Source organism: Rhinolophus sinicus, linkage group LG10 (genome assembly GCF_036562045.2).
Source record: "Rhinolophus sinicus isolate RSC01 linkage group LG10, ASM3656204v1, whole genome shotgun sequence".
In the NCBI taxonomy this organism is placed as follows: domain Eukaryota; kingdom Metazoa; phylum Chordata; class Mammalia; order Chiroptera; family Rhinolophidae; genus Rhinolophus; species Rhinolophus sinicus.
Genome location: NC_133759.1, coordinates 47,711,970 through 47,724,882, shown reverse-complemented (window position 1 = coordinate 47,724,882; position 12,913 = coordinate 47,711,970). Strand labels below are relative to the sequence as shown.

The 12,913-nt window shown below is 38.1% G+C and overlaps 1 protein-coding gene and 1 pseudogene across 9 annotated transcripts in view; one reads left to right on the top strand and one right to left on the bottom strand.

The window, feature by feature from the left end:
• The window catches only part of SFMBT1 (Scm like with four mbt domains 1), a 112,687-nt gene that overhangs the window by 92,650 nt on the left and 7,124 nt on the right, over nt 1–12,913 (top strand). For all 9 annotated transcript variants that reach the window (XM_019724283.2, XM_019724278.2, XM_019724280.2 and 6 more), the window contains 8 exons: nt 1,029–1,071; nt 2,515–2,579; nt 5,284–5,423; nt 6,261–6,370; nt 7,067–7,242; nt 11,110–11,288; nt 11,466–11,711; nt 12,625–12,753. In XM_019724283.2, coding sequence (XP_019579842.1) covers nt 1,029–1,071; nt 2,515–2,579; nt 5,284–5,423; nt 6,261–6,370; nt 7,067–7,242; nt 11,110–11,288; nt 11,466–11,711; nt 12,625–12,753 — 1,088 coding nt within the window. The remainder of the gene's footprint in view (nt 1–1,028; nt 1,072–2,514; nt 2,580–5,283; nt 5,424–6,260; nt 6,371–7,066; nt 7,243–11,109; nt 11,289–11,465; nt 11,712–12,624; nt 12,754–12,913) is intronic.
• On the bottom strand, nt 10,102–10,863 carry LOC141567232 (mitochondrial import receptor subunit TOM7 homolog pseudogene; annotated as a pseudogene).

Here is a 12,913-nt window from a genome sequence, read left to right as displayed (position 1 = left end):
ACTATGTTTAACACTGCTAGGCTGTTTTCCAAAACAGCTGCACCATTTTACCTCCCCACCAGCAATGTATGAAGGTTCCACTTTCTTCACATTCTGCCCAACACTTACTATTTTCTGGGGTTTTCATTTGTTTTTTATAATAGTAATCTGGGTGTGTGTGGGGTTGTATCTTACTGTGGTCTTGATTTGCATTTATTGGCCATTAGTATATCTTCTTAGAGAAATGTCTATTCAAGTCATTTGCCCGTTTTTAAATTTTTTTTTTGTCCTTGTTGAGTTGTAGGATTTTGTTACATATTCTAGGTGTTAATTCCTTATCATATGTATGATTTGCAGATAATTTTTTTCCATTCTGTGGGTTGCCTTTACCTCTCTTGATAGTGTCCTTTGATCCACAAAAGTTTTTATTTTGATGTAGTGTAGTTTATTTTTTCTTTGGTTGCCTGTGCTTTTGGTGTCATAAGCAAGAAATCATTACCAAATCCAATGTCATGAAGATTTTCCCCTATGTTTTCTTCTAAGAGTTTTATAGTTTTAGCTCTTAATTTTAGGTTTTTGATCCATTTTGAGTTACTTTTTGTATATGATGTAAGATAAAGATCTAGTTTCATTAATGTGGATATTCAGTTTCCCCAGCACCATTTGTTGAAAAGACAGTGCTTTCTTTATAGAATGTGTTGGTACCCATGTCAAAACCACTTTTTCTTTTGAATATCTGTTTCTGCTTAGAAAATATTTATAGGAGTTTACTGACCCAGAGAGCCTTGAAAATATTATTTTTGGTCTTTGTTTAAAGACTCCTAGCCAGAAAATGTGCTTTAGTCTAGTTTTCAGACATATCAGCACTTATTTATAGTACTTGTTAGTTATGACCAGGGTTAAATATGCTATTATCTTTATATATATATATATATATATATATATATGTGTGTGTGTGTGTGTGTGTGTGTGTGTGTGTGTGTATATATGTATGTAACTTATTTCTATTAATATTTCTTGACATTTATATTTTTGTTTTCTTCTTATAGTACACAAACAAAGGAAGATTGCAGTGGTTCAGCCAGAAAAACAGTAAGTAATATAATAGTATGTTTGAATGGTTGACATTTGAAAGTTAAAATATCTAGAAAAAGAAATAACTATTTAAGAGAGTATATCTCCTTATATTTATTTTCTCACATGGAAGCATAATCGTTTAATTCTGCTTTTGATAGTTTACATACTTCTTACAGTATACGCATTTCCTAAAATGGCATTATATACAAAAGGGTAAAATGCATTCTCAAGATGTTCCCCAAATTGAGTTTTCTTTGGCTGTTAGAGCCTGAAGGCATTTGAATAAAAGAGGAAATAGAGTCTCTATGCTGGGATTTGTTAAGGGAGAGCAAAAATTGTAAATTAGGATATGATTTGTCACAGTGAAAAAAAAACTTCAGCTAGAAGACAACTCTAAGAAAAAAAAGAGGCACACTGAAAGGAATACCCATCAGGAAACCCTTTGTAGCATATCTTCATACGTAGTGTTTGAGAAGCAATTGATTAGTGGTGCCTTAAAAATATAAGGGTTTCTGTGTGTGTACATGTGTTCTTTTAAACATTGGAAGATCTTTCTTCTTCTTATAAGCCCACCAATCCTACTGGATTAGAGCTCAACCCTTATTTACCTCCTAAAAGCCCTTATCTCCAACCACAGTCATGTTGGGGGACATATGAGTTTTAAGGGGACACAATTCAGTTTATAGCAATTCTGTATAATTTGTAGCTGCTTTTGTGGCTGTGTGAGTAATGAAGCTGATAATAGAAGTAGTGAGAAAGGCCACAGAGTTCTCTACCAGGTAGCAAAATGAGATAGTAATGACAAAAGTCTGGCCTTGGATTTTACCTTGTCTGTGTTGTCAAGAGTGATCCAAAGTTTTAGTCAGGAAGTATTCTAAGAAGATAAATTAGCCTTTTACAGTGATTGCTGGAAAGAGAGTGATTCTCTTTTTTATATGATATACTGTGTCTTTAATTTTGAAACTGATGGAAGAAGAAAACTGATCCTATATAAGAAATGTTTCTTTCTTTGACTATAAAAAAAAAGAAGTCTACTTGTGGTTTAAGAATCCCAGAAGAAATTCTATAGTTATTGCTCACTTGAATGAAAGTTCATTTGAACATGCAATAGCACAGCACTGTCTACATATTGTTGGCTCCTTAGACTGTGTACATAGTTTTAAAAACAATTGTTTAAAAAAAAAAAAGTAGGGGTGGCCGGTTAGCTCAGTTGGTTAGAGCGTGGTGCTAATAACACCAGGGTTGCCGGTTCAGTCCCTGCATTAGCCACTGTGAGATGCGCCCTCCTTAAAAAAAAAAAAAAAAAGGAAAAAGAAAGTATGATTAAGGAAGGACCTTCTGTTACAGACTTTGCAATCTGCTGTATTTGCTTTCTTCTTAGATTTGAAGGAAACTAACCCTCACACTTTACTTGCTTTAAGGATTATCTCACTATGTTGTTGCATTTTCTTGACCCAGAATACCATCCTCAAGGACTGTCCATGAGGGCCTGAAGAATCAGGAGCTGAACTCCACAGACTCAGGTATAAGTTCATGCAATCTTAGGGAAAAGAGGACCTGTAGTTTTCTTTAATGGACTATATCTAAAAATAACTTAAAACAATACATTTGACTTATAGGATGTAGCTTTATAGAGGGGTCTCTTAATTGTGATTTTAAAGAGTTATAATTGTCTAAGTTTAGTAATAAGTTTAGTTTAATAATTATCTTTAAGCTGATACCTCTGTGCATTTGTAATAATTGTAGCTATTCTTTACTGATCACTTACTGGGTGGCAAAATCTCTGGAAGTCAATATTATCCCCTAGTTTAGGTAAAGAACCTGGGGCAGCCCCGGTGGCCCAGGTGGTTGGAGCGCCATACTCCTAGCACCGAGGTTGCCAGTTCGATTCCCATATGGGCCAGTGAGCTGCGTCCTCTACAGCTAAGATTGTAAACAACACCTCTGCCTGGAGCTGGGCTGCCACGGGCTACCACGGGCTGCCATGGGCTGCCACATGCTGCCATGAGCGGCCGGTGGCCGCCGGCTGCCTGAGCTGGGGCAGGGGAGCACAAGGCTCATGATACCAGCATGAGCCAGGGAGCTATGTCTTACACAACTAAGACTGAGAAACAACGGCTTGAACTGGGGGTGTGGTGGGGTGGAGTGGGGTCGCGTGGAGTGGGGTAGGGATGGAAGAAGGGGGAATAAAAGAACCTGGCGCTTTCCAGGCAGCTCTTTCTTAGGTGGGGGTGGTTGAGCGGTAGATGTTTATTCTTCTTTACACCCTTTTTATTATATACATACTTCGTATATACTGGGGGATGCCAAAAAATGTATACAATGACTTATATTCATCTTTTGTTATCAGTATCTATTTTTACAATTTTAATACAGTTTTTTCCTTTTTAAAAAATGTGTATGCATTTTTTGGCACCCTATGTATATTTCACAATTTAAAAAATAAACTGCTGGAAAAACAGATTGTCCCAGAGTCACTGCCTGATAAGGGAGACAAGGATCCTTTCTGGAGGCCCAAGCCTTTTGTCCAGCGATCTCTTTCCTGGAACTACCTGGGCCCCCTTTGCTGGTTGTATAATGCTTAGCATCTTGGCTGTGTGTATTCTATCACAGGTTAGGCATTTCAATGGTATTTAGTAAATGCCTAGAAAAGAAAAGAAACCAAAGCTTAGAGAGGTCACACAGCTTACGAGTAGAAGGGTCAGAAATGGAACTTAAATCTTTCTCAAATTCAAAACCTGCATTTTAGTCTCTTCTACCCAGTGTATTTTCATTATGTCACTTACGTATAGAGGATCAAGACTGTATAACTCCTTATTTTTGATGTATTACTGGCCATTCTAATACCTACTGAAACTAAAGAATTAAGACATTAATACCTCCCGTATGACCACAGCCATGTTCTTTTTGGTTTGGGTTTTGTAATAGGTCACGTTACCTTGGAAACAGAACTGAGACTGATATTTATATGTAGGAGTCTCATTGGGGAGTGCTTTTGGGAACAGCTCCTGGGAGGGGTAAAGGAAACAGGACTGGGCAGAGGGAAAAGTTGAGCCATAGTGCAATTGTAACAGAAGTTTCTTCCAGGGAGCCTTGGAACTGGCATAGCTACTCAGAGTCATCCCTAATTGAGGTGTGGTGTCCACACCCTTGTACTCTTTCATTGGTCGTTCCTGGAAGTAGGCTGCTGCTCCCTCCACCTCACAAAGGGTGGGACCTTCAGTAGGGTGGCTCTCCTACTGAGGGCACTCCTGGGCTGAGGGTAATTCCAGGATGGACTTACAACTGAGAGCTATAAACTGCCAACATTGCCAACAGCAGGGAACGTAAGTGCCTTAAGAGGGCGATCTGGGTGGTACAGTTCAAATAGAGAAGTGGGTGCCAACATGCTTAACCACTGTGCTAAGAGTACATTCTTAATAGAGTAAACATTATGTACTTCAGGTCCTATCAGCAGTGGGCAGTGTACACACACATCTCCTTCACTTAATGTTGGATTAACAGGGCAGTATCCATCAGAAGACTTTCTCCCTGCTTGATATGAATACGAAATGTTTTAGTATCTGTGAATTTGTTACATTCAGTAGCTAGATTGCCAACCGCTATGTGAAGGGGTTTAAAAAAACCCCTATGTTGGAGTACAGTATTTATACAGAAAAGCAGTTGGAGAGGGGTCTCTAGGCCCAGTTATACCCCACAGTACTCAAAGAATTTAGAGATGTGATCACAACATGTTTTCAGCTCTCCAAGGAATCCCAGAAATGGGAGGGCTGTCACACCATCGAAGGCTACCATCATTGTGGTTTGGTGGTTTCAGGAGATAAACTGTAGTTCTGGATAATATTATCATTCCCTAGAAATATTCCAAAATAGACTATTTAAATAGTTGTCAGGAATCATCATAAGTTCTTGAAGTAAGTCCTCCACTTTATTTATAGAAGTATAAGGCTCTGGAACAGTGTCACATTAAGTCAGGAGTTAATTTTCACGTAATTCAGGACATCTTTTGATTTCAGCAGAGTGATAAGCTTTATAATAGAGTTTATGTGAGTATTTCAAGGGCATTCTCAGACAACGTGTTAAGCTTCAAAAGATGTAATTCCTAACTTTATGTGATGGTAGGTATGCTTGTTTCCCACCCCCACCCTCACCCCCCAGGTACTCCAACTTTGGAAATGGAGTGGAAAATGACTCTGTTCTGATTATTTGTTTCTCCTCATTTCCCAGTTATGATTAATGGAAAATATTGCTGTCCAAAGATATACTTCAACCACCGTTGCTTCTCAGGGCCATATCTTAACAAAGGAAGAATCGCTGAGCTGCCTCAGTGTGTAGGACCCGGAAACTGTGTTCTGGTCCTCAGAGAGGTAAGGTTCTGGCCTAGAGCAAAAGAATTTCACAGCAGTCTCGTAGACTTACTCATACAAGGATCTGTCTGCATGCCATTGATGTGACAACTCTAGGTTTTATCAGAAGTGATTAACTTGAATCATGTTGGATAATGAACTGGGCACATAATTATTTCTGCCCCCCAGGGAACATTCACCTAAGCAGTTCTCTATATAACAGGCTCATCTCCATCAGTGTAGAAAGGTCTTCTATCAGAGACCACATGAGAACTGTGAATAGAGCATAGACGGACTATTCTTAGATTCCTCATTGAATTTGAGAACAGTCAGTCTGTGACCGAGAGGCTGTAACCAAGGACCGTGAGAAAGCTACACATCTGCTGGACCTGCCGAGCTTCCCAGCCAGGGTGCCACACTGCAAGTAACAGATGTGAGGAGTACTGAACTTTTCAGCCCCTAGGCTGGCAAGGCAGGGTCTGGGGAGGCTGGAGCTTCTGGGCCAGACTCTTGCAGCCACAAGAAGACTCAGCTGTCTACACAGTGTCCCAAACAAATACAGTTCTCTGCATGTACTGTGACTGGGAGAGGATTTGGAAGCATATGCTAGAGTAATTTTAAACTAGTGGTGCCTATTTCGATCTGACAATAATGTTTTGAATATTTAAGAGGGCCTGGTTACTCTCTTATTTGCAACTTTGGTCAGCTGTCAGATTTCAGTAGTATTATTTTGTTAACATTTGTTAATTAATATGACTAGAATTAATCTCCTAAATGATGTGCTAGGGGATAGCAAGGTTCTAATGGTCTGTTTTTCTCCTTCCCAACTCCTGTTTGTGCTTTAAACATGGAGCGTAGGTCCTCACTTTACTTATCAACGCAGCCTATAAACCCAGCCGTGTCCTTCGGGAGCTGCAGCTGGACAAAGACTCTGTGTGGCATGGATGTGGGGAAGTCCTAAAAGCCAAGTGAGTAGGCTCCTCTGCCCCTGATGCATATTCATCCTCAGCAAATCACAGAATCAGTTCTTCCATGGGTAATAATAGAACACTTATGTTTCCTCAGGCAGTGCTTCTTCAGTGTTGGTGCTGAAATACCTAGTTTGTTTTCTTTTTTAAGTTTCCAATACCTTTATAAGATATGGTAAAAATGAATTACAAGAAATAGGAAATTTAAAAGGCATAAAATATAAGAACAGTTTTTAAATTAAGATTTAAGAGACATAAAATTACTTTTTCAAATTGCCGTGACAGTTTATGAACATTTACTCTTGTTTTCTGACCTGATCTTGTCAAGGATGGGTACTAGTTGGCAGGTTATATTGGTCTTCGGACCACACGCGGAGGATCACTGCCTAGGGTAAAGAAAGACTTAATGAAAGTCACTTTCCTTTTAGTAGTTAGTGTAGAAGTTGCTGTTTGAAAACCTTAAACTTAGGAACAGAAAACAGGAACCTTATTTTAGTTGTCATAGCTTACGAGATTATAGATTTGATTTAAGTACAAAATATATGAACTCTATATTGTTTTTAGAATCCTCAAAATATAAAAGATATAGAATATTCTAACAGGCAAAAATATTTTTTAGGTCTGTTAATATACTTGATTTTCCTCTGGGTAATCATTAGTCCAATAAACTTGGTATCTGATGTCTTCCAATGGCAGATACAAAGGGAAGAGCTACCGGGCTACTGTTGAGATAGTGAAAACAGCAGATCGGGTGACTGAATTCTGTCGACAGACCTGTATCAAACTGGAGTGCTGTCCCAACCTTTTCGGTCCACGGATGGTTCTGGATAAATGTTCTGAGAACTGCTCTGTACTTACAAAGACCAAATATAGTGAGTCATCTTTTTCAAATTTGTTCACTATAGCAGCTGACCATACTTTATATCCTGGAAAGTTTTTATTTTGCAGACAATCACATATAGCAGAAGTATGCAAACTACTTCTGTGAAGGTCCAGATAATAAATGTCTTTGGCAGTGGGTCATGTGATCTCTGTTGCATATTCTTTTTTGTTTTGTTTTATTTTCACTTTTTAAAAAATACTTTAAAAAATCTAAAACCATTCTTAGCTTGAGGGCCGTACCAAAACAGGTCATGGGCCAGATTTTGCCAACTTTTGTATATAACATGTATATAAATTAGGTATTGCATCTCTTAGGATACACCATTCATTCATACAATCTGCAAGTATTTATTATGTGTGTACTGTGTGCTGCCACTATTGTAGTACTGGAATATAATAGTAAAGAAAAAAATTCCTGTCCTCACTGAGTTTACATTTTAATGTGGGAGACAGGTAGTAAACAAGTGAACAAGTGGAGAGAGATAAGTACTGTAGATACAAATGAGGCAAGATGAGCAAGCAAAATAGGAGAGTGAGGAAGTCTAAGAGGTGGGGTGCTCTTCACAGTCAGGTAGTCAGGGTAGGCTTCCTGAAGGAAGCCAGAAGCCAGCTGTGCAGACATGGGGTAAAAATGTTCTGGATAGGGCTCCACGAGAGTACACTCCAGGTCTGAGGCAGGAACATGCTCAGTGTCTGGGAGCCAGCAAAGGAGCCACCTTGGTTGAGAGGTGCAAATAGTAGGCGGGGGTAGTTGTGGACCTCACTGTGAATTGTCATAACAACACCAGTCCCCTATTCCTTCTCATTGCTCATCTCCTCTGGTGTGAAACTGCAACAAAAAACAAGTCATACAGGATGAAATTTCCAATATAGAACTTTGCCAAGCCATTATTATCCAAACACAAAATTGTCACTTGGGAAAATTAATACAGAGGAGGATTTTCCCTTGTTAAGTTTGAAGATTGCTTTTAGGGAGCTCTAATTCTGTGCCTCTTAAACTTTATATGCATGCAAATCATCTGAGGATCCTATTAAATGGAGGTTGTGATTCGTCAGATCTGGGGCCCAAGTGTCTACATTTCCAGAAAGTTCCCAGATGCTGCTGATGTTGCTGTTGAAGGTCCACATTTAGCATGATGAGCTTTCAAATCACAAAATCATGAGAGTCTAACCTTGTTTCTATTTATATTTATTGGATTGTAAACTCCTTAAGGGCAGGAATTGTCTTAGCTTATTATTGTGTTAGATTCTTAGTTTAGCAAATTGCCAAAACAAAGTTGCAATTATTAGTAGGTAAGTGAAATATACTATTCATATAAGTGTATATATAACTACACCACTTTGAGCCTTTGGAAGATATGTGGACTTTATAATGCTTTTTGTCGGAATTTATTTTTCACAGTGATATAGTTGAAATTAGCTTAGATGTTAGGAAAGAGTCTATAATTTTTTCCAATTAGCAATGTGAGTGATAGCAAATGAATGCATATCCTTTAGAATTCATTTTTTGCAAAAAAATTACATTATATTTTGATACTACTTTATAACTCAGAACTAGAATGTGTATATGTTTCATTTTTGGAATTATCTCTATATTCTAAAATTTGTATGAAAATGCAAAGGATCTAGAAGAGCCAAAATATTCCTGAAAAAGAAGAAAGTTGGAGGACTTTGTCTGACTTCAAGTTTTGCCACAAAGCTATAGTAATCAAGAGTTGGGTATTGATGAGAGAATAGTCAGATAGAATAATGGGACCAAATAGAGGGTCCAGAAATAGAGCCAAACTTGTGTAGTTAAATGATTTTCAATAAAGATGACAAATTTAATGGGAAATGAAAATTCTTTCAATAAATTGCACTGATGCAATTGGATATTCAAATTGAAAAAATAAAAACAAAACTCCTTTGCTCCTACCTCACTAAATATGAAAAGTAATTCAAGATATATCATAGACTTAATGTAAAAGCTAAACCTATATAGCTTCTAGAAGAAAATAGGGAGGATATCCTGAAGGTCTTGGGGTAGGCAAAGCTTTCTTGGAGAGGACACAGAACGCACTAACATAAAGGAAAAAAATGAGTAAATATCAAAATTGAAAACATCTCTTAACACCATTTATAAAAAGGAAAAGACAGGGTACAGTCTTGGAGAAAATAGTCTAAATATATATATCTAACAAAGAACATCTCCAGAATATATTAAAAACTCTTACAACTCAATAAAAAAAGTTGTTTTGCAAATAGAGAAAGCTGTTAATTGTATAATATTGTGAATACACAAAATACCACTGAGTCTTCCATTGTTAAATGGTTAATTGTATGTTATGTGACTGTTACCTCAATTTAAAAAAACAAAAAGAGGAACAAGATGTTCTGGAATTAGATAGTGGTGATGGTTGTACAACACAGTGAGTATACTAAAAACCCCTGAATGTGTACACTTTAAATGATGAATTTTATGCTATGTAAATTATATGTTTCAATAAAAAAATGAAATAAAAAATGAGTAAGACTTGATGAGAGATGTGAACTTTTCCAACAGTTCACAGGACAAGATATGCAAATGGCCAATAAGCACATGGAAACGTGCTCAATATCATTAGTCATCAGGGAAATGCAAATTCTTTTTAACATTGCTGAAAACACTTACTTTGATACAGTCTATTCATGACTAAGTCAGGAGAGGTTCCAGTATGAACGTGAGTGGCGCAGATGCATGTGAGAAGAGTCCTGTGCCATTCAGTTGGTGAATGTCTGAACCATGTCCCATCTCTTAGCCCAGCCAGAGCGCACACCTTCCATATTACTGTCCACTGATTAGATTGCTTCCAAATCCAGATGACTAAATAGTCCTTTATCCCCAAAGAAAGCTCAGAACAGTTGGTTCAGGCATTCCAAGATCTGCACCCCTCTTAAATCCCAGGTAAATCATGAGAGGAATAAAGCCCCAGTGAAGGGCAAACTGGCTTTCCTGGAAGAGCTGCTGCAGCCTGTTGGCCTCTTTGCTCAGCTTCACCATGGCGACAACCCCAGTGGCACAGGAAGAACCAGGAAATGCAAATTGAAAGTACAATGAAAAATTACTATATTGGCTAAAATGAAAAAGACTGACAATCTCACATGCTGGCAAAGGCGTAGGGCACCTACATTTTTCATACATTGCTAGTGGGAGTGTAAAATTATACAACTCTTTTGGGAAACTGAGTTTCTTTAAAAGTTAATCATACATCTATTATATGAACTGGCAGTTCCCTTCCTAGATATTTATCAAAGGAAAATGAAAATATGCCCCCTAAAAGCCTGGTATAAGAATGTTCATTGCAACTTAATAATGGCCCAAACCTGTCAACAGCCCAGGTGCCCATCAACAGGAGAACGGATAAACTGGCATAGTCATACCGTGGCGTGCTATTCACCAATGCGACGGAATGAGCCACTTAAGCATACAACAGCAAAGATGAAGCCAAAAGCATGCTGAGTGGAAGAAGCCTTGCACATAAAGTACCTACTGCATGGTTCCATAAATGAGGCAAAACTAACCCATAGTGATGAAAAATGGAATAAGGGCTGCTTCGGATGAAGAGGAGTGACTAGGAAAGGACACTAGGGACCTTCTGGGTGGAGGGAGATATTCTGTGTTCTGATGTGGAAGGGTGATTCAGGTTTATGCCATTGTCAGTACAATCAAACGGTATATTTGAAGTCTGTACAATTAAGATTATGCCACTGTCCGTAATTTAAACTTGAATCAAGTACAGTGCACCTGTTTTCTTCTGTGCTAATAATAGAATCTCTTGTAGTTTGAGGTGCACAAAAATAATGAAATTATTTCGTTTTTCTTTATCATTCACATTTAGCACACTACTATGGAAAGAAGAAAAGTAAAAGAATTGGGAGGCCACCTGGTGGGCATAGTAACTTAGCGTGTGCTCTGAAAAAAGCCAGTAAGAGGAGAAAGAGGCGGAAAAATGTTTTCGTTCATAAGAAGAAGCGCTCTTCTGCATCTGTTGATAATACCCCGGCAGGCTCTCCCCAGGTACGAGACCTGATGTGCCTATAATGTCTAGAAGCCAAGAGATCACTGCTTTAAAATACAGACACAGAAATAATGCCTGCAGGTGTTCTAATTTACATCTCTGGCCAGTAGAAGATAGTTTTGTGGCCCCAGACTGGTTTGTCCTGAGTTTCAATGAGACCTCTCCTTTTCCTCTAGGGAAGTGGGGGTGAAGATGAGGATGACCCCGATGAAGGAGATGACGATTCCCTAAGTGAAGACAGTACGTCTGAGCAGCAGGACGAACTACAGGAAGAGTCAGAAATGTCAGAGAAAAAGTCATGCTCCTCCTCTCCCACCCAAAGTGAGATATCCACGTCGCTGCCTCCAGACAGACAGAGGAGAAAGAGAGAGCTTCGCACGTTTTCCTTTTCAGATGATGAGAATAAACCTCCTTCACCAAAGGTACCCATTTAAAAAATACACTTTCTCTCTCTCTCTCTCTCTCTCTCTCTCTCTCTCTCTCTCGCTCTCTCGCTCTCTCTCATTTCCCTCTAGAATCTAATTGTTAATGCTGTTGGCATTCCACTTATTTTAATACAGGCTTCAGTTGAATTTCCTGGATCTCTTTTTAAATGATTCCTAATTCGTGATTTACTTGTGTTTCAAGGATTGTTTGGAGGTCAACTACTTATCAGGAGGAAGGTCTCAGAGTGGCTGCTTGTTTTAATTTAAAGAATGTTTCATTGTGAGTTTTGTAGACTGTCATTTAGTTTAGGGAAAACTGCCTTTTTAATATTTTCTAAAATATGTATGATTTTATAAAAATGTATGATTTTATAGAAATAAGTATCCTTTTGATTCTGGTTAAGCCATTTGTTTAGTATATTTAACATATATCTATATGCATGTTATATAACATATCTACGCACTAAAGAATGGCAGTTAGTGTTTTAAAACTGGGTTGCTTTTTAAATACAATCTATGAACAGAAGCAATAAATGATTTCTCCTGATAATTTAAGCCTTCTCTCATTGGAAATATCATCCCATTCACTTTAGCACCCTAACGGAGAGTGAGTTGAAATAGACCAAGGAACAAATGAGAGATTTAAAAACGATTTTTCCTCTGTTAAATTGTCCAAATTATTTCTGCTGAAACTATGACATAAATTCTTCCCCATTGATATTTCTTATTATAAGACAACCATTCCCTGAGTACCTAGTATGTATGGGCCTTGGCCATCCTTGCTGGAGAAATCATGTCATAAAACCACTTTAAATGCTGCCTAGAGGGGTTATGAATTTATATAGAGTGACTTTTTTGGAATAAAATAGCTCATAGACCATTTGGTTTGATTTTGTTGTGGGGAATGAAGGAACTAAGGATCGAAGTTGCTGAAAGGCTTCACCTGGACAGTAACCCCCTGAAGTGGAGCGTGGCAGATGTCGTGCGGTTCATCAGATCCACGGACTGTGCTCCATTAGCAAGAATATTCCTAGACCAGGTAATCACCAAGATCTTTCCTTTTCAGTAATATGTGTCTTTAGCAAAGGACTGTGGATGTAGCAATCGCAGTTTATTTGTAAGTCTTAGGAAGAATATTTCTATGCAAAAGAAAAAAATTATTTTAGTTCCCTTTTTAGGAACACAAATATGTCAAACAG